Here is a 27,212-nt window from a genome sequence, read left to right as displayed (position 1 = left end):
AAAATGTGTAGTTTAATTAAAAGCTATAATTTTTTTAATTGTAATCATGTTTATTATGAGTTAAATAAATGTATTGAAATATAAATGTTTGTATAATAAAATGGAAATATTTAAAAATATTTAAAAATAAAAAAAATTGTGTAAGAATTTAATATATTGAATTTATCATTTAGATTTTTTTTCTTATTTTGTTGTTTTTGACTTGATTATTTTTGTTTTTTAATATGTCTGAATTAAATCATTTATATGAATATGTAAATATTATATTAAAAATATATTTATGAATATTAAATATTTATATGAATTAAAATGTATAGCTTTTAAAAAAGCTATAGTTTTTATAAATTTAATAAGGTTTATTTTAGTTTTTATTAAATAAGTTTATTGAAATAAATATAAATACTAGTATAATAAAATAATATTTAAAAATAAATATTAAAAAAAAAAAAAAAAACTTTTTTCATTTTTTTATATTTCAGTTCAAGTAGTAGCTTCTACTCAAATTATTTAGGAAAAGAAAAAAAGGAATTAGCTAAGATTCTGATTTCAGTAGTAATTAACATGTTGTGTTAGTTATTGGAACAGACCCCTAGTGTAAATAATATTAATTATTAATTATGCTCAGTGTAAATAATATTAATAGAAACTGAAAAGAGAACATGAATTATATTTCAACTATCTCAGACTTTTTGCTTTAAAATTTCATGTTTAATATGTTTAATGTGTAAATTACACAATTCTAAACAATTTCTGAGTGAAAGTTGTTTGTTCATTAAATAATTTTTGGTAATAAATCAAATAACATATTCACATCAGTTGTTTGTTTCAAATTATTTTCATATAGTATTTCAGTCTCATTTAATGCACTTCCTCTTTGTTAGAACCTCATTTTCTCTGTGTTTTCTACCCTCAGCGATGAAGAAGAGTTGCGCAAGTCATTTTCAGAGCTGGGCGAGCAGAGAGGAGAGTCGAACTCCAGAGTCAAGCAGATGGCCAGCGGCTTCGTTCCTCCGTCCGGAGCTCTGCTCTACAAAACGGGTTTTCTGGTGAGGAAGGTCCACGCAGACTGTGACGGCAAGAGAAGTGAGTGTTAAAGACAGACACAACCATCGATTCATGATTATCTCACATCCCAAATATTTATAATGAATCATCTCATGTAGAAATTCATATATAGGACATTAGCAAAACTATTTTTTAGTTTTTAACAGAAGTTTCTTTTACTTTTGATGATTTTTGTTCCATTTTAGTTTATAATAATCTATATTCAGTACACCTGACATTTGCAAATGAAATGATATATTCGATCCATTTCCCTGCATAATAAAAGGCTGTTTGCATGTGTGTTGTTATTTTTCATGTGTAATGCAGCGCCGCGTGGAAAAAGAGGATGGAAAACATTTTATGCTGTTCTTAAGGGACTCATCCTTTACCTGCAGAAAGTGAGTTGGCGTATTTCACATTCTTTTTTACATAAAAAAATGTCTGAATAACTTTCTAAAGATATTTAGTGCCTTTCAGGCAAATAAATTTTTTTGCCTTATATACTGGTAATATATGCACAGTTTGTTGGTAAAATATACGTACTGAGTAGAATGACAATATGATCAATAAATCTGTAATTATGAGAGGGCACTATGGGATCATCATCAGATGCTTGTTTTGAATAATAACCAGATAATTGTTTTCCAGGGCGAGTATCGGCCGGATAAACAGTTATCGGATGAGGACTTGAAGAATGCCGTGTCTATTCATCATTCCCTGGCCATCAGAGCCACAGATTACAGCAAACGGCCAAACGTGTTTTACCTCCGGACCGCTGACTGGAGAGTCTACCTCTTTCAGGCCCCGTGAGTTTACACACCAGTTTAGGAAAACATGCCATAGTCATCAGAATGTGATAATTCCACTTCTAAAATGATTTTCATTTTCATTTGATGCCATTAAGCTTATTTTTGATTTGCTTATCTCTAACCTCCTCTCATCTGGAGATATCACAACATATTTACCATCCAATCATTTCACTCAGATAAAATCAAGCTCGTCCTACATTTTATGATCTAGCTGAATATTCTGTTTAACAAGGAAATGCATTGTGTGAATCAATGTTATTTTAGTATCACTAAGATACTATTATAGTTTTTAGTAATATTTTGAATTAGTGTTTATTTTTATATTTTGTTTTCATTTTATATTTTAGTTAAATTGTTAATAATGTTGTTGTCTCTTTTTAGATTTTTTTTTTTTTTTTTTAATGCCTATATTTGTTTTTCTGTTCATTTTATTTGTAAACTTTTAGTGTATATATGACACACATACTGTATATATTTTGAAAATATTTATATGTATTTACATGTATATATTTATATTCTTATCATTTATTTTAGATATATTTAATATATAAACATAACATATTTATCTTATTTTGAAAATATTTATATGTATTTACATGTATATACTTATATTCTTATAATTTATTTTATATATAAATATATTTAATATATGAACTTAACATATTTTTATTTAAATATTTTATGTGTATTTTTATGCAAATTTTAAATATTTTATAATTTTGTTCTGTTTTTATCATTTTTATTGTTTTTTTTGTTTGTTTTTTTTTATGTGTATATATAGTTTTTATTCATTTTCATTTCAGTTCATTTTACATTTAAATTATTTATTTGTTGTGTGTTTCTGCTTTTTTTTTCTGTGTAGTGCTTTTTACATTTTTATTTCAGTTTTATTTTATTTCAGTTTCAGTTCTTTTTTTATTGTGTTTTTTTGGTTATTTTTTTAATTTGTGTATATATAGTTTTTATTCATTTTTATTTTAGTTCATTTTAATTTAAAAATGTAAAATTTGAATTATTTTGTTGTGTGTTTCTGCCTTTTTTCTGTTTATTTTTCTGTGCTTTTTAAATTTTTATTTCAGTTTTAATTGTTTTAATCAGGTTAAATTAAATGAAAATGAGAAATGTTGCTTTGGCAGCTAGCTGAAAAAAAAAGTTTAATTGTTTTTATATTTTAATTTATTTCAGTTAAGGTTTACTTTATTTCAAGGTTTACTCTTTTTATGGGTTTTAGTTTTAGTAAATAACCCTGGTGCAACATACTGTAGCATTGCAAAATCATCTTAGTAGATAAATGAGCATTCAGTAGTACAATCTGTATCACACAGTTGTAAAAATTGCTTGCTAACCACATGTGCATATGCTTCTATACAAAAAAACAAAAACCTTAAACTTTAACTGGAATAAATGAGTGGAATAAATCATCTGTACAGCATGAGGCTCAGCATGTGATGTCTTTCCTGTCCAATTTATGACGAAACACTCATGCAGTCCCGTCAGCCGTGTTTCTTTCTATTGTGTGTGTGTGTGTGTTCACACACATTCCCATTCCCCAGGAGAACTCGCTCTGCTCTAGTTGAAGTTTGCCCCAGTTTCAGCTCTCATTGCTTGTGCTGGAAAATCCACTTTTTTGTCAGTATATTTGTTCATGTTTGCATTTATACATATAAAAACTCCATCTGCTTTATTCCATGAATTCTCAGATTGTTAGAGATGTCTTAGGATGATATATAGTGTAGTAATGAAACATTTTTGTAAAAATGTCTATCACACTGCATTCCACATCTGTCTTCAAAGGTTTATGTGTTTATACATAAAAATCTTTAATGAGATTTGTAGTTGTAGAACCTGTCTGATGCAGTCTGGTAATTGTTTTAGATGTTTTCTATTATTAACACAGATTTGGTTTGTTCATGTAGGAATGCTGAACAAATGCAGTCTTGGATCACACGCATCAACACAGTGGCAGCCATGTTTTCAGCCCCGCCCCTCCCTGCTGCCATTGGCTCACAGAAGAAATTCAGTCGACCGCTGCTACCTGGCTCCGCCTCCAAGCTGTCACAGGTCAGTTGAGCTGATTTGCATAAAAGTTCTCAAATGTTATCATTATCATATCATTATAATTATGAATTAGATAACCTTTCTTAATGTTAGTTAATAAAAATACAATTTCATGTTAGTTCAGAGTGCATAAACTAATGTTAACAGATGCAACTTTTGCAGTTTACAGCAAATGTTTTAATGTTAACAAATGAAACTTATTGTAAAGTTTTACCAGATATTTAATTAACCTATTTGCATGACATGCATCACTTATTGAATTCTGTTAGGATGCTTCTTTAAAAGACAGCTAACTCTGTAGGCAGTAGAGAGCAAGGAGGCTTGTTATGTTTTATAAGAGTGACTGTGCAAGTACTGTACGTGTGCTTGTATCTGGGTTTATATAAACTGCACTGTTATAAAGTGTGTTTCTGTGTGTAGGAGGAGCAGGTACAGGCTCATGAAGCTCGATTTCGCTCCATCTCCACTGAGCTCGCACAACTGCGCTCTTATCCACCTGACAGAAAGGTTAAAGGTCGTGAACTTGAGGAGTACCGACTGAGGGAGGAATATCTAGAGTTTGAGGTAAAAAAGTACTGCTAGTTTACTGCATACTGTGCAGTATGTAGCAAGTATGAACCAAAAGTTTGGGGTCTGTTAGATTTGTTCACCAAGGATGCAATTATTTCACCAAAAACATACAGTAAAAACAGTCATATTGTGAAAATATTGCAATTTAAAAAGAACTGTTTTGTATTGTAATATATTTTAAAATGTAATTTATTTCTGTGATCAAAGCTGAATTTTCAGCATCATTACTGCAGTCTTCATTGTCACATGATCCTTCAGAAATCAGTCAATATGCTGATTTGCTGCTCAAGAAACATTTTGTGTTTTTTGTGGAAACAGTGACACATTTTTTCAGGATTCTTGGATAATTAGAAAGTTTAAAGGAACAGCATTTATTTAAAAAAACAAATGTTTTTACTGTCATTTTTGATCATTTTAGTGCATTGATTACCTAATTTATTCTTAAAGTAATAGTTCACCCTAAAATGAAAATTTGCTTAATTTTCTCACCCTCAGGCCATCAATGATGTAGGAGAGTTTGTTCTTCATTTGAACAGATTTGGAGAAAAATAGGATTACATCACTTGCTTACCAGTGAACCCTCTGCAGTGAATGGGTGCCGTCAGAATGAAAGTCCAAACAGCTGATAAAAACATCACAATAATCCTCATGTGATCCACAATACTCCAGTCCATCAATTAACATCTTGAAAATCCAAAAGCTGTCTATTTGTAAGAAACAAATCAGTAATTAAGGCATTTTAACTTCTCACTTCTGGCCAAAATATAAGTCCATAATCCATAAATCCATAATCTCTCACATCAAAAATCAGCCACATATTTGTTTAGAACTGTATCGGGTGTTTTGGCTTGTAAAAGGTGTTTGATCTGTGCACATTGCTCTCCTAATATTGTTTTTTTTATTAGAAAAAAGCAATATTATGGATAATGACTCATATTTTAGCTAGAAGCAAAGTTTAAAGTTAAAATACCTTAATGGTGGATTTGTTTCTTACAAACACACAGCTTTTCACTTTACAAGACATTAATTGATATACTGGAGTGGTTACTTGAGGATTGTGATGTTTTTATCAGCTGTTTGGACTCTCATTCTGATGGCACCCATTCACATCCATTGGTGAGCAAGTGATGCAATGCTACATTTCTCCAAATCTGATGAAGAAACAAACTCATCTACATCTTGGATGGCCTGAAGGTGATTACATTTTCATCACATTAATAAAACATCCCTCTCTCGTAGAAAACGCGCTATGAGACGTACAGCATGCTCCTGCGGGCAAAGCAGCGTTGCGGCGACGATGATCTGTCAGTGTTCGAAGCCATGCTCCTGGAGGAAGGTGCGCTACAGAGAGCTCAATCCAGCCCCACGCTTCAGGACAGCAGTATGACCTGCAGCACCAGAGACGGCGCGAGCCAAAGCAGCGCCGCCGCCGCGCACAAGAACCGTCCGGAAACGGCAACAACAACGGCTGCTCCCGCGGTCAGGGCCAGAGACACAGCTACCGGCAGGCCGTCCGCAAATGAACCCGCCGCCGCCACCCACAGGAAGCTCGCTGTACTGGAGAGGAAGTGAGGTCTCTCTCTTTCCTGTGTGCGCCCTCCTGCTCTGTGTGCCATCAGGAAGGGGTGTTGATTCCAAAAGAATCTGACTCTGTGATTGGCTGATGGCTGGGTGATGTCACAACACAAGGTGCTATGGGATCTGGACAGGAGAACGTGATTGGAATCCGGAGGAACGTAAATATGAAACGCGTAACCTTCCTTTGCCTTCTAGTTCTCGGTTTCTTCTGCGACTTCTCGCCCGAAGCCATTTCATCGCACACTAACAAGTCAAATCTGGGCCTAAACGTCTTCGAACCTTTAAAATATGACCTTTAGTTTTCACATTTCTAGAAACAACTCATTTGTTTACAACGCATAGTAAAATTCACCAGTTCTGCTCAAAATGGACATGAAAAGTATGGCTCAATCTCGGATCTGTGCATTTTGCACGGTGAAACACGATGCTTGTTATTTGTCATATGGGCTTCTCATTTTGTCGTGTTTAGGAGCGGTAGGTGAGCAGAAAACTGACTAGCCCGTATGCAACTAGTTATTTCTTCATGTTGTTCTCAGCATTAGCGATCTGTACTTGTACAATAATGCACAGAGACATCAGTCACTAAATACACCATCCGTTTGCTCCGCAAAACCCCGTTTTGCCCTAAAACGTCTTTTGCACTGAACACTAAGTATTATTAAACTGCAAAACTCATTTTCTCAATCAGTTTTTTTGTCTTTTTCTGTAAAAAAAAAAATGTAAACATCCTTAAAATGACACATTTATTTGAAAAACAAATTCTGAATTAAGTTTTTCTTACCTCATTGTATTTTTTTCCTAGTTTTTAAGCACATCTTGTTAGATTTATGCTTAAAATGGGGGAAAAAAAAAACATTTGCGACATAACCTTAATTCAAGATATATTTCATATTTCAGCATGCAAACGTACATTTACGTAAGAATGCTTATTGTTAGTGGGAAAAAAGTTTTTCTCACACCATTGAAATTTTTCTTGTTTTTAGGCACAAATCTCAACATTTTGTTAGGACTTGTTTAGATTAAAAAAGGAATGCATTATTTATGAATAAGTAAGAAAAATAAACTTAATTCAAGATATATTTTTAAAAGCAAGTTTCAAGATGCAAACATGCATTTTTTTTTTTTTTTTTTTTTTTTTTTTGGTGAAAATTAAAATTATATCCATTTAGTTGAGAAAGCATTGTTTTCATGTCTTGAATTAAGTTGAATTTTTTAAGCACAAACCTTTAAATTTTGTTACATTTTCACACTTAAAACAAGAAAAAGTATTTACAAGTGAGTTCTAATAAACTTAATTTAAGATCTATTCTTTGAAAACAAGTTCTAGTATGCAAAAGTTAAATTTATGGATGTTTAAATATTTTTGGTGAAAATCAGTGTTGTAACAAATTTAATTAAGCTTATTAGCATTTTTTTCTAGTTTTTAAGCACAGATCTCACTAAATTGTTAATTTATGCTTAAAACAGGAAAAACTATTTGTTAATAAGTTAAGAAAAATAAACTTGATTCAAGATGTTTTCTCTGAAAAACAACCCAGTTTTTAGGCAGAAACCTGACAAAATTATTAGATTTATGCCTGAAACAGGAGAAAAAAAAAAATTAGAAAAATCCAAGATGGATTTTTAAGGATGTTTAGATATTTTAGCACAAGAAACAAGGCAAAAAACAGTTTGAGAAAATGATTTCTGCAGTGAACGGAACAGAGACGCGTATCTTTGTCTGTATAGTTGATTTCTTGAATATGCTCTATTTTAGCTTCTCGTCCTTGTCTTTCTGCATTATTCTCTTGGCTGAATGTTGTCCGCTGTGTACGGCATGGCTGACTAGTGACAATCTATCGTGTTTGTTCGGTTCAACAGAAGCTGAAGTCGGTAGGAGGCTCGCAGTGTGTAGTTCATGAGTCAAACAGACCTGTTACCCACGCAGCACACTGAATGTCATCTTTTTCCTGTTAAACGCAGTTAGTCAGTGTTTAAGACGCACTTCCCCTTATTGCTTTCTTATGTAATCGATGAGAGAGAGTGTGTGTATATGCGCAAAAATATATCACCTATTTAAGGAATGTTTTAAAACTTCTTATAATGAATGTGGTGTGTCCAAATCAAAAACTGCCACATGCAATATTCAGCATAGGCCTGTTTGTGTGATCAACGCATATGTGGATGTTTAATTACACAGCACGCGGCTTCCTGTGACACGATCGATCGGGTGCTCGAAACCGTTGAATGTACCATGTTTTTCAGCATGGTGACGAGATTCTGGCATCGCATTTCATTCTCAAGCATTGTCCTTTTTCTTCGATGGATCATTTTGCAGATAATCGTGGTGTTTCAGTGGGTAAATATGGTGTAAAATAACATTTCCTCAAACTCTCTGAGTCGAAATGGACGCATCTTACAGTGTTACAGTGAGTCTAAAGGGCAAAAGAAATATAAGAGGTCTAAAAGTGTTTTAAAAACCTGTTTATGAAATTTGTGAAGTGGCTTGAGGGAATATTGCAAGAAAGTCACATTTCACTCCAAAATCAAAAGGAAAAAATGTTTTAGAATTATTAAAAGTTTCTTTGTTTATTTTTGATATTGATGTTATATTTATATTTAATTTTGATGCACAATTAAAGCATGCATTCATTTTGCAATTCCCATAATGTTGTGTTAGACTAACAAAAAAATACTGTAATTATAATAATATTTTTACTGAAATTGGCATTATTTAAAATACTAAAAAAAACTTTGATTTATAAATATAATAAATAATAAATATATAATAAATAATACTTTAATTGTCCTAAAATGGGTTTGAATATATTTATTTTTTTTTTTCTTTTTTTTTAATATTGACATTGTAACATTAGACATTATTTTCAAGACAATTAAGCACACCTTTTATATCCCGTTGCTGTAGTGAAAATATTTTTGTGTTGATTTTGGTGTGAAATCATGACCTGGATCTGCTTTTGCGAGATTCACTCAATTCGTTCACCGCCAGTGTTGATTTCACTGCTGAAATCTGCTGTTGTACCTATAATATAGTCCACCTTAACGATACAGCGCTGTATATGAAGAGAGCATGTTGTTGAACAGTCTTGTGTGATTTTAGGTGAATATAAAGTGGGAAAGCCATTCTCTGCTCAGGTGTCATTTGAATATAACTGTTGCAATGCATTCTTCTACCAGCAGAGAGTACTGTCTTCAGCCATACATATGAAACCAGAGTGAAAGTGGAAAGATCCACTGATGCGTTGCTCGGTTTGTGTCTTTTCATGTTTAATGTTGATTTAACGTCCTATGTCTGTCACACATGCGGTGTGTCGATATACGGCTCTATATGCACATACAAACACGCATCACGTCTGACTGACTGACTGCTGAGCGTCTGTTGTGTCCTGCTATGATGAAATCAATCATCTATGACCAATATGATTATCATATGAAACTATATTTTTAATTAAGCAGCACCTGAATGTACATAAATGGCATGAACTACTGCTCTCATTTGCATCTTGTGTCTTGTTCTGAGGTGAATATATGCATCGTTTTGTTGTTGTTCGAGTGTCATTTGATGACTCTTGGTGGAGGATTGCTGCTTGTTTAAGCTTGTTATAATGTAAATGAGGACAAAACTGATGTTGTTATCGACTGAAAGTGAAGGAAGCACTATAATGTTTTGTTTACTTTTTTTATTTCTTTCAACTTTCTTTCTTTCACTTTGTTCTTGGTCTTTCATATGTGGTTCGCTTGTATAAAGTTCTGTAAGGACCGTGTTTGTACAGCCTCTCTTTATGATGGCCTAGAATACAGAAATAAATAACAAACTGTAATGAAACACACCAAACTTCCCAAGTGTACTTCTTTTGTGAGTTCTATTAAAAACGTTTTTGAGAGGTCAGATTTTGTAAAGAAGATTTTAAAAGGTTATTTTCAGGGTGTTTAGTTAATGCACTGATGCTACAGACTACATTTACGTTGTATAGTTTTTTTATTTTGCATGTAAATGTATTAAAACTAACACACATCATACACTTATGCATGCAATAATCATTGAATGATATTTTTTTTTTTCCCCCCCCTCAAACATCCGATTTTAAAAATAAACATGGTCAAAAACCACAAGATCAAAACAGGTAGTTGAGTCATTCTGAAACTTATTTATGCTTATGTAAAATTTACTCATACATTGTGAAGACCCACAGACCGTAAGTGCACAAAAAGCTTTCAGTAAATCATCTTTAAAGATCTAGTATCTAATATCTGGTACTTCATTATTACAATTGCACATTTTGTATTTTTTTTTTTTTTTTTATTACAGAATCACAACCATGAATGCTGTATATGTTGCGCAACTATTCATTCTGCTTTCTACTGCTGTCTGTCAAGTTGGTAAGAAAGTAAACTCTGTGAGATTTTTGGAGAAAGACTACATATAAGATAATGTCATTCCACAACAGTAAGGGAAATACATTATGGTCAGGGAGTAATGTGTGTAATTTAATGTGTTTATCCACCTTTTTCCTCAATACGGAAGTAAGCCTATTGGTGAGACTTAAGATTCATTATCTGCCATATGATAAAATAAGAAGAAAAATAACAACATGCAGTAAATGGTTAAACAGTTTGCATTAAAATAATACAATAAGACACACCAATTTGCAATTCAAACAGCAAAATGAGCAAAATGTTTTTATCTTTTTAGATAACTTGTTTCTATCTCAGACAGGTTTGCTAAATAATTTGCCAAGTCTTCTTGGGTAAATTGAAAACCACCTTAAATTGGTCATCGGATGCTAAGTTCACTTTTATGTTATTTATGTTATTTGACCATTAATGTGTTGTCAGTGTATGTACAAATCTACCCTATAATGATAAAAATCCATGCAGTGGTTTTTAATTAATCTGTAAAAATAACATTCCCTTTTTCAAATCGAACCATTCTCAGATGCCTTGTTTTACACAACTATTGAGAATTTTTAAACAAAGTATATTATAGGCTTTTCATTAAGACCCTAAAGAATCATATCAACTTGTGAAAAATAAGTATCCGATGACCCCTTTAAGAGGTTGTTCCAAATTATTGAGCAAGTCACAGATTTCATAGAGTATGGAAAGGAAGAAAGATCTTTTAGAAGGTGAGATGCATGAAACAAAGTACTTTTTTTTTTTTTTTTTTTTTTTACATAAAGGTTCCATTTTACCTTAAAGGTACAGATTCGGTATCTAAAGTGTACATATTAGTACCTAAAAACTGCAAAAGCATACCTTGTGACTCCTATTTGTACCCAGAGTGTCACACCAAATAATGGCATGTATGAAAAAAAGAGAGACCGAGAAATAGAGTAGAGAAATCAGCCAGGAAGGATAAATAGAGAGCAATTGTCTGTAGCCACCACCTGCAAAACTATTAACTTTTTGGGGTTGTCTTGCTGTCGTCTCTCCAGTGCACCTGTTGTTACTTTCATTTGCAAGAAAAACTGATTTGCAATCTCCTTGGCTTCCTACATGGACAGACTGAAATTCCTGAAGTGTAACTGACTGTGATGATTAAGTGTTTTTGCAGAAAAACATACACTGTAAAAAATAAAAAACACAATTTGTTGAGTCAGCTTAAAATAATTTGTTACCCTGCTGCCTTAAAATTTTAAGTTTAGTCAACTAAAATAAGTTTATTCAACTTGAAATGTTAAGTTGTACTAAGTAACAACTTAGATATTTGTGTTTGCTAAACTTAACAGATGGGTAAGTAACCCAGCTGCCTTCAAATTTTAAGTTGATTCAACTCAAATATCTAAGTTGTCACTTAGTATAATTTAACATTTCAAGTTGAATAAACTTTTTTTGAGTTGACTGAAGTTCAAATTTTAAGGCAGCCATGTTACAAATTATTTTAAGTTGATTCAACAAATAGTTTTTTACAGTGTAGGCATTTGATGTTTAATGTTGTATTGAAGATTTACTGTATAATTAACTCTTGCCAGCAAGAAGCAAGGAGTAAAAATGGTTCTACAGATAAAAACAAGCAACAGTCAAACATTAAGTGTTTACTACTGACATTTGCCACTGTATTATATAAAAATAAACAGTGTTATTTTCAGATATCAGTGTAAGCTGTGATGATGTGACTGGATCTGTGGGGAAAGAAGTAACTCTCACCTGCAGAGTTTTTCAGCAGAGCACTGATTGCTGCATTAGAAATTACAAGATTCAATACCCTGAGATCTATGGCGACCCGATCTGTGAACAAGTGCTTCCGGTGAACTCCTGCAAAAACAGTAATAGCCTCACATGCCGCTACACTCCAACTACAGCAATAACACAACAATTCAGATTCTTTGTGCAAACAAGGTGTGGAATAGAAAAAACAAAATTCACAGTGAACATAACAGGTACCATATATTATGTTGTTTATAATTCTGTACATTTATGTTTAATCTACTAACAGTTTAAAATCTTTAACCTAAAACTTATTTTAGTGTTTAAAGTTTAGGAAGCAAATTCATTTTATGATTGTGGTCTTTGGACACTTACACGGATTGGAATGAAAAAAGAAATCAGATTTTCAACAGAAGAATCATATTGTGATGTATCTGTGCAGAATCTCACTGTCTGCTGCCTGAAACTGTGTTTATGGTTTAACAGTCTAAGTTTAACCCACTTTTTTTTCAGAGAAATTCAACCAGAACGTTTCAAAAACATCTCAACAAGAGACAGCAGAAGAAGATTGGACTTTTAAGGGATGTCTTCTGTAATTTTTTTGCATTTACAAAGTAATAATATAGCATATTCAAATTTTACTGCTAGTATTCTTTTGTAATTTGTAAACACTGGTATATTTTACAGATGTCTTGTTCTTGTAAAGTAATGAAATGAATAAAGACTTGTGATACTCTCTAAGATTTTTTTTTTTTTTAATCACATGGTGATGGATAAGTTATAGGCCTGTCAGTGAAACTAGTAAAGTTAGTTAAGAGCCACACAGAGCTGATCAGTATGTAAACCTTATTTGTGTGTTTTCTTTTTCTCAGGATTTCTGCGATCTGAGGAATGAGTTACTGTGTTTACTGTATAATTAACTCTTTAAAAATAAAAATATAGATGAAAGATAAAAGCAGACAAAAGCAAGCAACAGTCAAATATTTAGAGCTCATTATGACAAACCAAGAGTAGAGATTGGTTTATTAATAATAGCATTTGTAAATAATGATTGTAAATAAATGGGAAATACATTACATGCTTTATTTTAACTGTAGAACTCACACACGACAATGATATACCAATATATCAGCTAACCCGATTAATCAGACGTTATTTGACCATGTTAACATAATAATTCAGTTCCAAAATCTACAAGTGGCCCTAAAAGTGCAAATAGTTTGAGTAAACATTGTGTAAAGTAAGATAAATAATTCAGTTCAAACAAAATATTTTTAAAAATAGGCTGCATTTATATACTGTAAAATGCAGTTTGAATTTTGTAAATATTTGCTTCTCTTTTTTTTTACAGTCATTTAAAGACATGTCTTTAATTGTGATTTTGCATTAGCTTATAGGCTGAGTGTTTTTATTTATTTGCTCTCTTCAGCCATGTGTTGGAATGTTGGAAGTTTACTAGTCTCTTTTTATGTGGTCGTGTGAGCAGCAGAGAGAGTCAGAGTGGAAAAGACATGTCTTCAGTTGTGGTTTTGTATATGGCATCCAGATATCATAGCTTAGGCCGTTTTATTTATTTGTCTTCAGCCAAACATACATGAAACGAGAACAAGACTGCAGATTAGTGCAAATTTAAACTATATATTGACTGCCAACTGCAGCTGTGTGGCTGGTTAAGTTGTGTTTGTAGCAACTGGATTGAACGGTATTGCCACAGCCATATCACCCTGCAGCCCAAGGCTGGTTGCCCATTGAAACTAACCAGGGCTGAGCCTGGTCAGTACCTGGATGGAAGGCCTCCTGGGAAAACTATAGGTTGCTGTTAGAAGAGGGGTTAGTAAGGCCAGCAGGGGGTGCTAACCCTGTGGTCGATGTGGGTCCTATGCCCCAGAATTGTGACGGGGACACTATACTGTAAAAAGCACGCAACACACACACACAACAAAAAAACCCAATGATTCATATTTTTGTCTTGTCCTTGTTATCATTGAGAAAACCCAATTCTACAATAAAAGCTTATTTTATGATGATCAGCGAATTAGGTACAAAATACAAAATAATCAAGTGAAATATCTAGCTGAGTAAATTAATATTTTCAAACAAGTTTAAAGTGATTTTTACCTTTTTTGACCTTTTGTGGGCATTTTTTAAACCTTTGTAAAGCCATTCCTTTTTCTGAAAGTGTGCATTATCTAAAATTCATCCAATTATCATCAAATTCTTATATTTAATCAATAAAATCACTTAGAATAATAAGACATTTTAGGCTGTTATCACACAATTGGTTATGATTGGTTATAATGCGCAACGCTGCAAAAACGCTTAAAAATAAAATATGAATGTGAGCAGGTCTAAATTTAATACAGCTAATTGAATCTTTTTATTTCATTTTCATTTTCACTAGTTTTATGTTTGAAGTATTATATTTTTTTGAAAAACCAGGTAGATTTTTTGGGTGTTATGGTTATGGGAGGCAGAGCCCCCCTCAATTCAAACACTGGTTGTGAAGTCAGCAGGGTGTCGACTGGAATTTGAGCTGAGTGTTATTTTTTTTTTCTCAGTTAGGGATTAAACGATTTGGGATGTTGATTGGTCTCGGATATTTTGATTATTGAGCCAATTTTTAGGACGTTGAATCAGTGGATATATGACGACATTAAATTGAGTTTATCTGATGTTAGGAGATTGAACAGTAGTTGACGACATTAAAGTGAGTTTAGCTGATGTAGATTACATTAGTTGTGTTGCGATGTTTTCTGTGTAGCTCAGTTGTCGTCGGCCATGTATTGGAATGATGTTTGGTCTGTCATCATCATTTTGGCATGAAGGGAAAATTTCTGGGTAAATACCACCGACTGCAGATCAGATCTGACGAGATGGCTGGACGAGTCATGTTGAAAGTGAAAGTTTAGTAGTAGTGTAGTATTTACAGGTTTGTGTGAGCAGAAGAGATAGTCAAGAGTTGAATGAACCGAGACGGTGAAGACATACAGACACCAGGTGAGCAATTACTCTCTCTGAACATGATATAATTCTCTTTTTATCTTTTTACTTACTCATCCATAACACTACTGGACAATCATTAATACATGCATGGTGTTTTTATAATATGATTTACACATTTTGCAGCTATTTCAAAATGCCTACAGAAAACTTATACTCTCAGACTTGAAGTATAATGTAAGAACTGTAATTATCATATTCTATATTAGATGAAATCATCTAAAGCTGCATTAGATTTTGGTGTTTCTTGAAGCATAAAGAAACAAAATAAAAAAAAAAAAAAAAAAAGAAAAGAAATTCTGTCATCATTTAATCATGGGAAATTTGGGTCATTTTAAACATGTTTAAAAAACATAGAAAATGTCCATTGTTGTTTTTCCTAAAATATTCCTATTGAACTGGTTTAATTCAAACATTTGCTGATAAATGCTGACATTTGTGCTGAGGTTTTTAGTAAATTGTCCTCTGTAAACTCTCTATCTATTCTCTAGCTCTAGTCCTTCCTTATTAGTCCTAACTTTATTTCTGATGCACATTTCTGTCATTTTTTATCTATTGCAGAATCACAACCATGAATGCTGTAAATGCTGTGCAACTGTTCATTCTGGTTTGGACCTTTACTGCTGTCTGTCAAGCTGATGATGGTAAGAGAATAAACTGTGAGAATTTTGAAGAGGAACTAAATCTGAAATCTGATTCATAGATATATGAAACTTTTATTTTGCCTCTTGTATGATTCAAAATATATTCTTTGTATTTCTTAAATTATCTATATAAATTATAATACTGACATGGCTACAAACACAAGACTGTTTTAAAATAGAGTTTCAAAAGATATCAAAACCATATTTTAAACAGATTTTTATTGTTGTGCATTATGATTTACATTGTTATTTTTCAGATATCAGTGTAAGCTGTGATGATGTGACTGGATCTGTGAAGAAAGAAGTCACTCTCACCTGCAGTGTCTCACTACAGAAAAATAAATGTTGCATTAAAAACAATAAGTTTCAATATAAAAACTCAACAATGTGTCCACAAGTGCTTCCTGAGCACTCCTGTGAACAGAGGAAAATCTTCACATGCAGCTACACTCCACCTACAGCAATGACAGAAAAATTCACTTTCTTTGTGCAAGCATCCTGTGGATGGAAGAAACCGGAGTTCACTGTGAACACAACAGGTACTTCATACACTGTAACATTTTTGTTTATAATGAAGTAAAATCTTTGCAAATGTACATTTATGTTTAATCTGCTAACAGTGATTTAAATACTATTAACAGAGGCAATTTAACTTGACAATAATAGTAAAACTCCTGATAAGAAATTTGTTATATATTTAATAAAACTATTTATTATTTCTTCAGTTTACTTAAGACATATGAACCCAGAAAACCCATCAAGAACATCTCCACCAGAGACAGCAGCGGGTCTTGAATTCGAGAAGGCTGTCACGCTTATGAGTGGTTTCGCAATCATCCTCATCATCATCATAATGACTATCATTTACAAAACCAAACCAAACTTCACCAAACATTCTGGATCCAAGAACAAGATGTTTGTGGTTGTCAGACATGATGAGTACAACAGCAATCATCCAGAAGATGTGATATAATAGTATTGACTCAGCAGTATGAAACTAAGAGTTTTATTTGTTTTTCCATGTGGTGCTCACAAAAGACACAAGCTTTTTTTATTTCACAAGCTGGCTGTATGTTTTTAAACAAATAATGTTGTATGTTTGATCAGTGTATCAGTATATACAGTATATAACTGAACATTCAGAGGCATTAAGAGGCACAAAAAGTGTCAACATAGTAAAACCAAAACCATTTTTTACTGACTCTCAAGGAAAGTCTATAATAAATGTCAATTTTGTACTTGGTAAATGTTAATATAACTTCTATATGGAAATTATTTTTACTTGTATTATTCCGCAGATGGAATTTTCTAATAGTTTGAACAGTGTGGTTTTATACAGCACCTTATTAAAATAAAAACACTGAAATGAATAAAGAATTGTGGTAGTTCTGTTTATATTTTAAGATGTTTTCCTGTAAGCATTATATAGTTTGTGTTTCTGGCGTAGAGCCAAACTTTTTTTATCTGAAGTATTGAGCAGCGGATGATGTTAAATCCATATTAAAGATATCTAAGGAAAAATGCATTCATCTTAATTGTTGGAGAAACTGGTTAATTTTGAGCTTTTTTGCTCTATTTTCTACATTTTGCTGATGATTTTTGCTTCAGACTTGACAGATCTTCAGCCCACTTTTACAGAATTTTTCTAAACTATAGTGAGAACTAACCAGTGCTGAAACAGGGGGGTGTCTTTAAAGATGAATATCTGGATCCATCATCACATGTTGATGGGTAAGTTTCACCAGTTTAAAAATTAAAACTCTAAAGATTGCCTGAAATCTCATATTCATTTAAATCAACTTTGTCATCAGTAAAGTTTAAGTTATCCTAGTGAAAATGGTGGAAAGTTAATTTGTGGAATGAAGTCAGAAACTCATATTTGCTCAAGTCGTATCAATATAATGCAACAGTTGCAATTCAGTTTTCTACCAACAGAGAGCGTGTCCTGATGAAATCAGCTGCATTTGACCAATGATTATCATATAAAACTTTAAGCAGCACCTTAAATAGCATTAACTATTCTGCTTTCATTTGCATTGTGTGTTTTGTTCTGAGGTGAATATATGCATCATTTTGTTGTTGATTGTCGTTTGATGACTCTTGCTCTTATTGAGCCTAGTGAATGTAAACAAGTGGAAAAAGATGGGTGAGATCCTGACAGATTAACCCTTCCATATGAAAAAAACAATGACAAAAGGCTCCCTAAGGCAGCATGGAAACACGTCACTCGAGGCTTAACAGTGGAGGCTTGTATTGTTTGAGATGATGGAAAATTTTCGACAAGCTGCATTTATATTTTGACATGCGCAATCCATTAAAAATCTGTAACCTGTTTACCTGTGATGAGGGATAGATTTTTTACAATGACATAGCTGTAGTACTCATTAATATATGTCTGCACATTTCCCTGACATTTCCCCCATTTCAACGCGGAAGAGCTCACGGGTGATTCTAATTGGTTGATTGGAATGTTGAACCAGGGTCAACAAGGATGTTGCTCCAGGAACATGTTGTACCTATGTCAAAATCTAAAAATAGTAAAGCGATTAAAACTATTAATATATGCTCATCCCTTAACATTTTCACATAAAATAAGGTTATTTAATGACGCTAATCTGCAAAGTATATTTCTGTATTAACATTTCATTGTAATATCATATGGAATGTAAATATTTGTGTAAGATATATTTGTTGGTAAACGCTTTTTTTTGTTTTGTTTTGTTTTGTTTTGTTTTGTTTTCCTCTCCTTGTTACTTGTTCCTATATTCTGAGGCATGTGAAATGTGTTTTGTTATACAGTGAGCTATGGCATTGTACATGCTATTTGTAGTTAATAAAGCATTTGAAAAAAAAAAAAGGAACATGTTGTACTTGGTGAAATCACGTTTACCACTGACCATGAGCTTTGGGGCTCTGCTCACACTGAGCATATTTATTTATATAGCATATTTTATTTTATTTTAGCTTAACTAGAAACAATGTTTAATGTATAAAGTTTTATATTGAAATGTAAGTCAATAACAATTGTCAGAGCCAATGGTGAAAGTTGTGAGCGACGAGACCCCGCCCCATTTTGGAGGTTCTGCCCACTTTTGGAGTTCACGCCCCATTGTGGAGATCTCTGGTCTGCAGTTACTTGTAGCGAGTATGGAATACAGTGAATGTCCATTTTCTCTTCCCTCGAGAGGCCTCCGTTTCAACAAACAAAACATTGCAATTTCAACTTAGACTGTTGGAAATGAGTAATTTAAGAAGCAGAGTCGGTGGGCATAACGCTATTCAAGTAAGTATAGATAATGTTTATTATATTTGTTCTGTGTCGAATCGCGAACGGAGCGATATTGTTTTATGTAACGTTAGTGTAGTTCAGATGTCCATGTTTGTGACTATAATACTAACAATACAAGCATATGAAAGCGATAAAACTGATCAGTTTCCTACACGTGACGCTTATTGATCCGTTTCTGCTGTTTAAACATCAAATAAGAAAGAGAAAACAGCACTGAATCTGAGTGATACTGAAAGTGAAAGTACGGTTTAGCAGTTCACAGTTGAAAACGCACAGACAGTAAATATGGAGTACAAGCATATTTACATAGAGGGCAATATTATATCAAACTTTATTCGGTAGTACCTTAAATGAGATATGTACAATATTAAAGTATGAAGAGCAGTATACCTGTCTGAACAGGGCCACGTAAAGACAAAACACGATTTGAGTTCAGTTTTTACTAGGGACTGTAATAAAGAATATGTAAGGCATTTAAAAAGCAAGCATGACTGTGGGCAAAAAAACACTGACGCATTGTTTTATAATAGGCTATCCACTTTTATTTTTCACAGAAGAAAGTAAGTCATACTTGAAATGACAAAGTGATGGCTGAGTTAAAATTTTTGTATAAACTACTAATGTCTCTAGCCATGGTTGGTTACGTTTCACTTTACATCTAAATATTTTCCTTTTATTTTTTGCAGAAACAGTCATGAGTGCTGATAATGTTGTGTCACTGTTCTTACTGGTTTGGACTTTCGTGGCTGTCTGTCAAGCATTTGATGATGGTAAGAGAATACACTATTCTCAAATTCTAGACTTTTTATGAAGATAATTTAACCTGCTGTATTATGCATATTATGACTGCAGTATGTGACCCAGAGTCACGTGGTAGATTAAGAATTGTACACAGTCTTTGGAAATCTGTTTGGAAGCAATCATTGTTTTTGCAATTTTGTTTGATGATGCTACCATAGAAATGACACACCTTAACTTGAAACTGATTGAATTTCATAATGTGTAAAATTACCCAAATTAGTTTTATTGTTTTTACTGACATAAACTTATTTTTCAGATTTTTACAGTCCAAGCTGTGATGATGTGACTGGATCTGTGGGAGAAGAAGTAACTTTCACCTGCAGAGTTTCTCGGCAGAGAAATGACTGCTGCATTGCAATGTACATATTTCTGTATCCCGAGATTTATAATGACTTACAAATCTGTAAACAAAAGCCTCCTGATGGCTCCTGTGGACAGATGAACAGCTTCACATGCCGCTACACTCCAAATACAGAAATGACAGGAAAATTCAGATTTGTTTTAGTAACAGAGTGTGGAGTAAAAAGAGCAGAATTCAGTGTAAACATAACAGGTACTGTATACAATACTGATGTTTATAATGCAATTTTTTTTTAATCTTCTAACAGTGGTTTAAAATCTGTTAACAGGGCCCATTAAACCTGAATTTGACATTGAAGCTCCTGGTAAGAAAGATGTTACATTATATTATATTTATTTTTGATTGAGGATTAAATGAGGATACCTCAGAATGGAAAACCTATTTCGAAGGAATCATTATATTGGCTTGAGAAAGGAACACTTGACCTTTTTTGAAAATAGGCTCATTTTCCAACTCCCCTAGAGTTAAACAGTTAAGTTTTACCGTTTTCATATCCATTCAGCCGATCTCTGGTGGTCTGGCGGTAGCACTTTTAGCATAACTTAGCATAGATCATTGAATCTGATTAGACCGTTAGCATCTCGCTTAAAAATGACCAAAGAGTTTCGATATTTGTCCTATTTAAAACTTGACTCTTCTGTAGTGGATTTCGCTTTCGCCAACCTAGGGAGGTGAAATAGGGTAGTGATGGGTATATCTTTTCTACAAGTTTGGATTTTCATAAAAATGACAAATACCCAAAAATCCCATAGACTTGCATTGGATAAGCGATGAAACTGTAATACTGTCTGCTAGAGGAGGCCACAGGATAAGAAATCTTTGAAGTCTATTACTTTCAGTTTCTATCAGTTTAAATGACAAGTAAATTTATGCATTTAATTTATACTGCCAAGCCAACATATTTGGGATCAGGGCTCGACAATAAGGGCCATCTGATGGCAGTTAGCGTATTTCATAGCATGAAAGGTGCTTGGGACAGTTGACGGATATGACACTGTCCTGGCTGGGCCACTACTCCATCATCACAAAATGTTTTTATTTACATGTGTTTGAAGCCCTGCCAATTTGAACATTCAACATTTAAATAAACAGATATGTGCTTTGGCTTTTTTGACTCAGCCATAGTGATGGGAAGTTTGAAATAAACAAATTCTGCACTGAGACAACTCAGTGTTCCTGAGTCATATTAAAAATTTGTTCAGATTTAACTGTTCATGAACGACAAATCACTACTCAGCCACATGTTTGTTCACAAACTTTAGCCTCTTTTTTTTCAGTGCTTTTAAGTGGTGATAATGTTGCATAAGTGTCACATTTCAACTTAAAATTAGTTTTTTGATGTGTAAAAAGTTTTCTGTTGATCTATTAAACTGGTATAAACTTTTTTTCCCCTCAGAATTCTGCAGTTTAAGCTGTGCAGATGTGTCTGGATCTGTAGGAAAAGAAGCAACTCTCAACTGCAGTGTCCCTCTGCTGTGCACTGAGTGCTGCATTACAAATTATATGTTTAAATACATCAATAATGATGTCTCCGTAATATGTAAACACGTGCTTCCTGAGAACTCCTGTGAGCAGAGAAGCAGCTTCACATGCCACTACACTCCAACTACAAAAATGACAAAAAATAATTTTCTTTGTGCAAACAAAGTGTGGATGGAAAAAAACTGAGTTCACTGTGGACACAAGAGGTACTATATATAATACTGTTGTTTATTATTATTAATACATTTTTGCAGCTGTACCATTTATTGTCAGTCTACTAACAGTGGTTTCAAATCTGTTAACAGAGACTGTTATACCTCTAATCGACACTGAAACTCCTGGTAAGAAAAATTATGTTTTGTTATTATTCTGTATTATTGATTGTTGAGTATGTAGTTATTGAGTATGAATATAGGTTACTGTTAAGTAGTTGTTATATATATTGTTGTTACTGTACATAACAAACAGTAGCAAGTTGTTACATAGCATGACCTGGCTGATGGTAATGTTAATACATTCAAATATAATCATGGATCTTTGTTTACTGTTTTGAATTACTCTAAAAACAGAAAAATGCTTTTACATCACTTTAGAAATATCCTTAAATGTCAAGCTGCAAGAATAAATTACATTTGACTGTGTGAAAAGTACAATAGCTCAGGTTGTTTTATGATTTAAACAAGTTGTGGCTGCATTTGAATGCACCTAAAGAGATTATAGACTTTTCTCAATTTTAAATCTTATTCATGAAACATGCTGTATCAAACAGGTCATGGATCTGAGGCCCTCGTCATTACTGGTGTAAGCTGTTTCATCATATTCATCATCATCGCTGTTATTGCAATCATTTATGTAAAGAGGTTTAAAAACAACAACTCTTCTGGGGTCCAGATAAATTATGAAAGAGGTGTTTGTGCAGAACAACCAATGATGACAACACATAATTAGTAAAAACAACATGAAGGCAATGTTTCACTTTTCATGATGTTCACTTTAACTACAGTTGCTATAGACACTAAAATGTTGGGTTAAAAACAACACAGACCTAGGTGAAATATGGACAAACCCTGTGATTGGGTTGTTTTTGACCTTCTGGTTATTTAACTTGCCTATTGTTACTTGCTTAAAATAAACCCAAAATAGGTTGGAAATAAACATTTCTTAATATGCTCAATAAATTACATTTATTAATAAGTTGAAATAATAATTTAAAAATAAACGTTTTTAATTGCTCAAGGTTCACCTTTTGATTATTGCTGATGCCTATGGTAATTGTGTGTCTGATTTACAACCTATTTTGGGGTTCATTTTAAGTCAGCCATATATTAACAAGTGTATAAATTAGTTAAATAAAACTACCCAGGTTTGTCTTTTTATGTGTGCACAGTGTGCACAGCAATGTTACACCAATATATTTGTCAAGCCAGTTAATCAGTGTGGCCATAAGTATCTGGATCAGATGATATTTTGCTTTTTTTTTTTCAAAGTCTTTTAATACAGTTATAGAGTAAATGTTGTGTAAGTATTGTATGTTTTTATGTCATATATCTGTTTTTATTAGCATAGTAATTGTATTGACAGACTGAAATGTTATTAAATGATTAAAACTCTAAAGATTGCCTGAAATCTCTTATTAATTTAAATCAGCTTTGTCATCAGTGAAGTTTAAGTTATCCTAGTGAAAATGGTGGAAAGTTAATTTGTGGAATGGTGAAGTCAGAAACTCAATATAATGCAACTGTTGCAATTCAGTTTTCTACCAACAGAGAGCGTGTCCTGATGAAATCAGCTGTATTTGACCAATGATTATCATATGAAACTTTAAGCAGCACCTGAATGTACATAAACAGCATGAACTATTGTGCTCTTATTTGCATTGTGTTTTTTTTTCTGAGGTGAATATATGCATCATTTTGTTGTTGATTGAGTGTTGTTTGATGACTTTTATTGAGCCTAGTGAATGTAAACAAGTGGAAAAAGATGGGTGAGATCCTGACAGATTAACCCTTCCATATGAAAAAACAATGATTACAAAACTATTTTAATGACATGTTTATCACAGCAAAGGGTCCCTAAGGCAGCATGGAAATACCTCGCTCGAGGCTTAACGGTGGAGGCTTATATTGTTTGAGATGGAAAATTTTCGACAAGCTGCATTTATATTTTGACACGTGCAATTACTCAGTGTGCATTTAGAGGTGATGCAATCCATTAATAACCTGTAACGTGTTTACCTGTGATGAGGGAGAGATTTTGCAGTGACAGGTTCTGTCATTCAATCAATTCAGTTTTATTAATATGTCACTCCTCACAATGCATGTTGTTCAAAAAGCAGCTTTACTAAAAAATATGTGCCATACAAAGAGGAAAATCTCCCTAATGTTTTTTTTTTTTTTTTTTCTGGCTCTCAAAGTCAGATGGGTAAGTTTTACCAGTTAAACTAGTAAGGTGAGGGGAAAAGTACAAAGATCTGACAAGGTAAGTTACATAAACAAGTTACATTGAAATCTTCACATTGTGTGAATTTATTTCATTTTTTAATAGGTCAGCTTTTTAAAATGAGCTTCTAAAGGTAATTTTCAAAATGTTTAGTTTATGCACTGACACCCCAAACTAGAGACAGATTATACTACCTAAAAAAATAGTTGTTTCAACTTAAAATATTTTGTTACCCCGCTGACTTAATTTTTAGTTTAGTATTTTAAGTTGAAACAGCTTTTTTTTTTTTTTTATAATGTATTTTATCATTAATATAGTTTATTATCCAATTATCATATTTATCATCCAACTAAGGCTTTTCACATGGACTGATTTCCTATCATGTGATTTCCAAACTGAAGGAACACTATAAACTATAACATGGAGGAGTACAGCCATTAAGTCTAGCTATTAAAAGTTCTTGACATATTAAAGTGTGGCGATTCTGGTAACCAAACAACCAAACCAAACAAGCGTATCTGTACACCAGTCAGACATAATATTATGTTCAGGGGAAGTGAATAACACCTCTTCATCACCGCACCTGTTAGTGTGTGGGATATATTAGACAGCAAGTAAACATTTTGTCCTCAAAGTTGAAGTGTTAGAATGTTTCAAGAGCATCTCCAAAAGCAGAGGTGGCCTGGCCTGTTTATCATCACAGAAAAATTGTCAGATTACACTGACACTTTATTGGCCGACAAAAGTGGGCGCTAATGCAATCTATTTTTGCTTGTAAGGCTCGTGACAGCAAAACGTGAAAGTAAAGAGTTTGGCAGAGGCTAAAAGAAAAAAGGTTACATCAGGTTACCTTTGCCCTGCCTCTCTCACATAGGGCATGCCTATAGCACTATCGTAAAATCCCAGCACACCCCTAGTCCTGATATAGAATTAGAGTAAATGTAAAGTGTTTTGTCTGATTAAAATGACACATACTGAGCCATAGGAATAGTGAAAATGAAGAATTCTGTTGTTTCAGGTTTCTAGATTTTATACATGCTTGCGTTCTGCTCTTTTTCTGTACATTTTAAGTATTTTAGTTTATACAGTCATAATTTATATTAATCCTGAAAAATAGAAACAGTCACAGAATTTTAATGGTTTTACTGGTTATAATTGTCATGGAATGACACCGGGAGAACAAAATAGATCCAAGTGCAGTTTAATAATAGTGGTCGGCAGGACGGGAGGCCAGGACAGGGCCGGCAGGCCTAGGTGGGACGGCCTCTGGGCCAGCAGCAAGCCCTAAAATGGTCTCTGAGGACTCCCAGACTGGAGCAGGTTCTGGAGTGGATTCTGAAGACTCCTGGACTGGAGCGGACTCTACAGCAGCCCATGCTTGTAGAACATCCAAGAGGTTAAAGGCAAAGACAGCCTTTTTGATTACCGCAGGTGCCATGGAATTGGGCAGCTCAGTAGCAACATCTGAAACAACCAGAGTCGGGTCCTCCGGGACTACCGGAGTAGAGACCACCGGAGTCGGGTCCAAAAGGTTTGAGCAAAGCCTCCTACCTCCATGCCCTGCTGACAGACCCGTAAGAGTATGGTGTCGAGCCATTCGCTCCTTCCTTGTGGCAGGAGGGGTAATCTGAATGTCCATAGTCCCAGTGAAGGAGGAAATAATTAAACAAAAATCAAAACTGCTGGATCTAGACCTGGCAATCCACCGAGACAGGGCAACAGAAACACAATGTAATGTCCAATACTGCAGCAACAAAAGACAAAGTGAGCATGGTGTAAATAGTGATGAGCTAATGAGTAAATTACCTAAATGATGATAGTCAGTACAGAGAAGACTGGACAAAGGACTGTGGGAAAAAGAGTTCATAGCATGTGTAGTGGAAATGGAGAGTGCCATCAAGTAGACAGTCTAAGGCACGACAACTAAACACTGTGACAATAATAGGAATTGTACTAGTTTTATTATAGTGTAGTAATGGTTTTTTGGCATTAGTATAGCCATAGTTTAACTACAAATAGTTTTATTACCAAATTAATGGTTAAACTATGGTTAGTTTAGCAAGACCATGGTTGATTGATGTTCATTTCACATACAACACTGGTATTCAACTGTCCGATTTGGTAAAGTTACTCCGCATTTAAGCATGAACCCTAAACCTCACAGTTTTGCCTTCAGTTAGATTAGGTTATCAAAACATTTGGGTGTGTGCTTCAGAAATAATAAATGTATTTTGACATAACTTGTTTTATTTGTGTCCGAAAAAAACAACTAACTTACCCACTAGAACCACCCCCCCGCCCCCTTAAAAAAAGAAAGGTTTGTCCCATTCTCACATAATTTGCACAGATATTTATTTTAGAAGCACATGGATGAAACACTAAAAGTTCTGGTCTCTCTCTTTCCCCTAATATTGGTTAAATTAGCAACCCTGTGTCAAGAGTGCATTAATTGACTGTCAACAGTGTTACACAAGTATTATTGCTGCAAATTTTAACAAGACAATTTAACTAAAACTTATGTTTTGTTTAAGAAAATATATTTCTAAACACACCAAATGCTCAGTAGTTCTAGGTTTCCATGTTGAGTATAGGCCCAAAACACTAAAAATGTCTACTAAGTTAAGTTAGTGGATACAACCTTTATTTATATAGCACTTTATACAACATTAGATTGTTTTAAAGCAGCTATGTAAGGTCACGTTTGGGTTTTTGGGAAAAAGGAAAACTTTTTTCTTAACATTATCACATTCTAAATGTACCCCTAAATATAGAATGACCCGGGTGCATATTAGGCAGAAAGTGAAATTTTTTTCCTCAAAGTTGAGAACATCAAAACTAGGTGGCCTGCTCTGATGAAACACATTTTCTTTTACATCATGTGGATGGCGGCTGCGTGCGAAAAGCCGGCAGAGGCAGTGATGCAATCTTCTGCTGGGAAACCTTACCATCGTACCACATACCTAAGTGGCCTTATTCATAATAATAATGCA

At 33.5% G+C, this 27,212-nt stretch overlaps 2 protein-coding genes and 2 long non-coding RNA genes across 4 annotated transcripts in view; all 4 read left to right on the top strand.

The window, feature by feature from the left end:
• The window catches only part of LOC127157484 (PH and SEC7 domain-containing protein 1), a 43,612-nt gene extending 35,372 nt beyond the window's left edge, over window positions 1–8,240 (top strand). Inside the window, exons 11-16 of the mRNA XM_051100748.1 lie at window positions 914–1,083; window positions 1,372–1,442; window positions 1,693–1,850; window positions 3,770–3,914; window positions 4,332–4,475; window positions 5,721–8,240. Of these exons, the coding sequence (XP_050956705.1) occupies window positions 914–1,083; window positions 1,372–1,442; window positions 1,693–1,850; window positions 3,770–3,914; window positions 4,332–4,475; window positions 5,721–6,053 (1,021 nt within the window). The 3' untranslated portion in view covers window positions 6,054–8,240. The remainder of the gene's footprint in view (window positions 1–913; window positions 1,084–1,371; window positions 1,443–1,692; window positions 1,851–3,769; window positions 3,915–4,331; window positions 4,476–5,720) is intronic.
• Window positions 8,241–10,368: 2,128 nt separating this feature from the next.
• Window positions 10,369–12,862, top strand: LOC127157490 (uncharacterized). The gene is made up of 3 exons (XR_007825921.1): window positions 10,369–10,439; window positions 12,149–12,439; window positions 12,720–12,862. It is a non-coding gene; the product is annotated as an uncharacterized LOC127157490 (long non-coding RNA).
• Window positions 12,863–14,906: 2,044 nt separating this feature from the next.
• Window positions 14,907–17,063, top strand: LOC127157487 (uncharacterized). The gene is made up of 4 exons (XM_051100752.1): window positions 14,907–15,203; window positions 15,768–15,850; window positions 16,108–16,389; window positions 16,576–17,063. Exons 2-4 carry the CDS (start codon window positions 15,778–15,780, stop codon window positions 16,821–16,823), a joined length of 603 nt encoding a protein of 200 aa, XP_050956709.1. The 5' UTR covers window positions 14,907–15,203; window positions 15,768–15,777; the 3' UTR covers window positions 16,824–17,063.
• Window positions 17,064–18,975: 1,912 nt separating this feature from the next.
• Window positions 18,976–23,397, top strand: LOC127157493 (uncharacterized). The gene is made up of 7 exons (XR_007825923.1): window positions 18,976–19,133; window positions 19,826–19,909; window positions 20,197–20,493; window positions 20,570–20,605; window positions 21,698–21,989; window positions 22,089–22,124; window positions 22,553–23,397. It is a non-coding gene; the product is annotated as an uncharacterized LOC127157493 (long non-coding RNA).
• The last annotated feature ends 3,815 nt before the right edge of the window (window positions 23,398–27,212 follow it).

Source organism: Labeo rohita, unplaced genomic scaffold (assembly GCF_022985175.1).
Source record: "Labeo rohita strain BAU-BD-2019 unplaced genomic scaffold, IGBB_LRoh.1.0 scaffold_109, whole genome shotgun sequence".
In the NCBI taxonomy this organism is placed as follows: domain Eukaryota; kingdom Metazoa; phylum Chordata; class Actinopteri; order Cypriniformes; family Cyprinidae; genus Labeo; species Labeo rohita.
The sequence above is the reverse complement of the archived record's forward strand: the minus strand, read 5'-3'. Positions and strand labels throughout refer to the sequence as shown.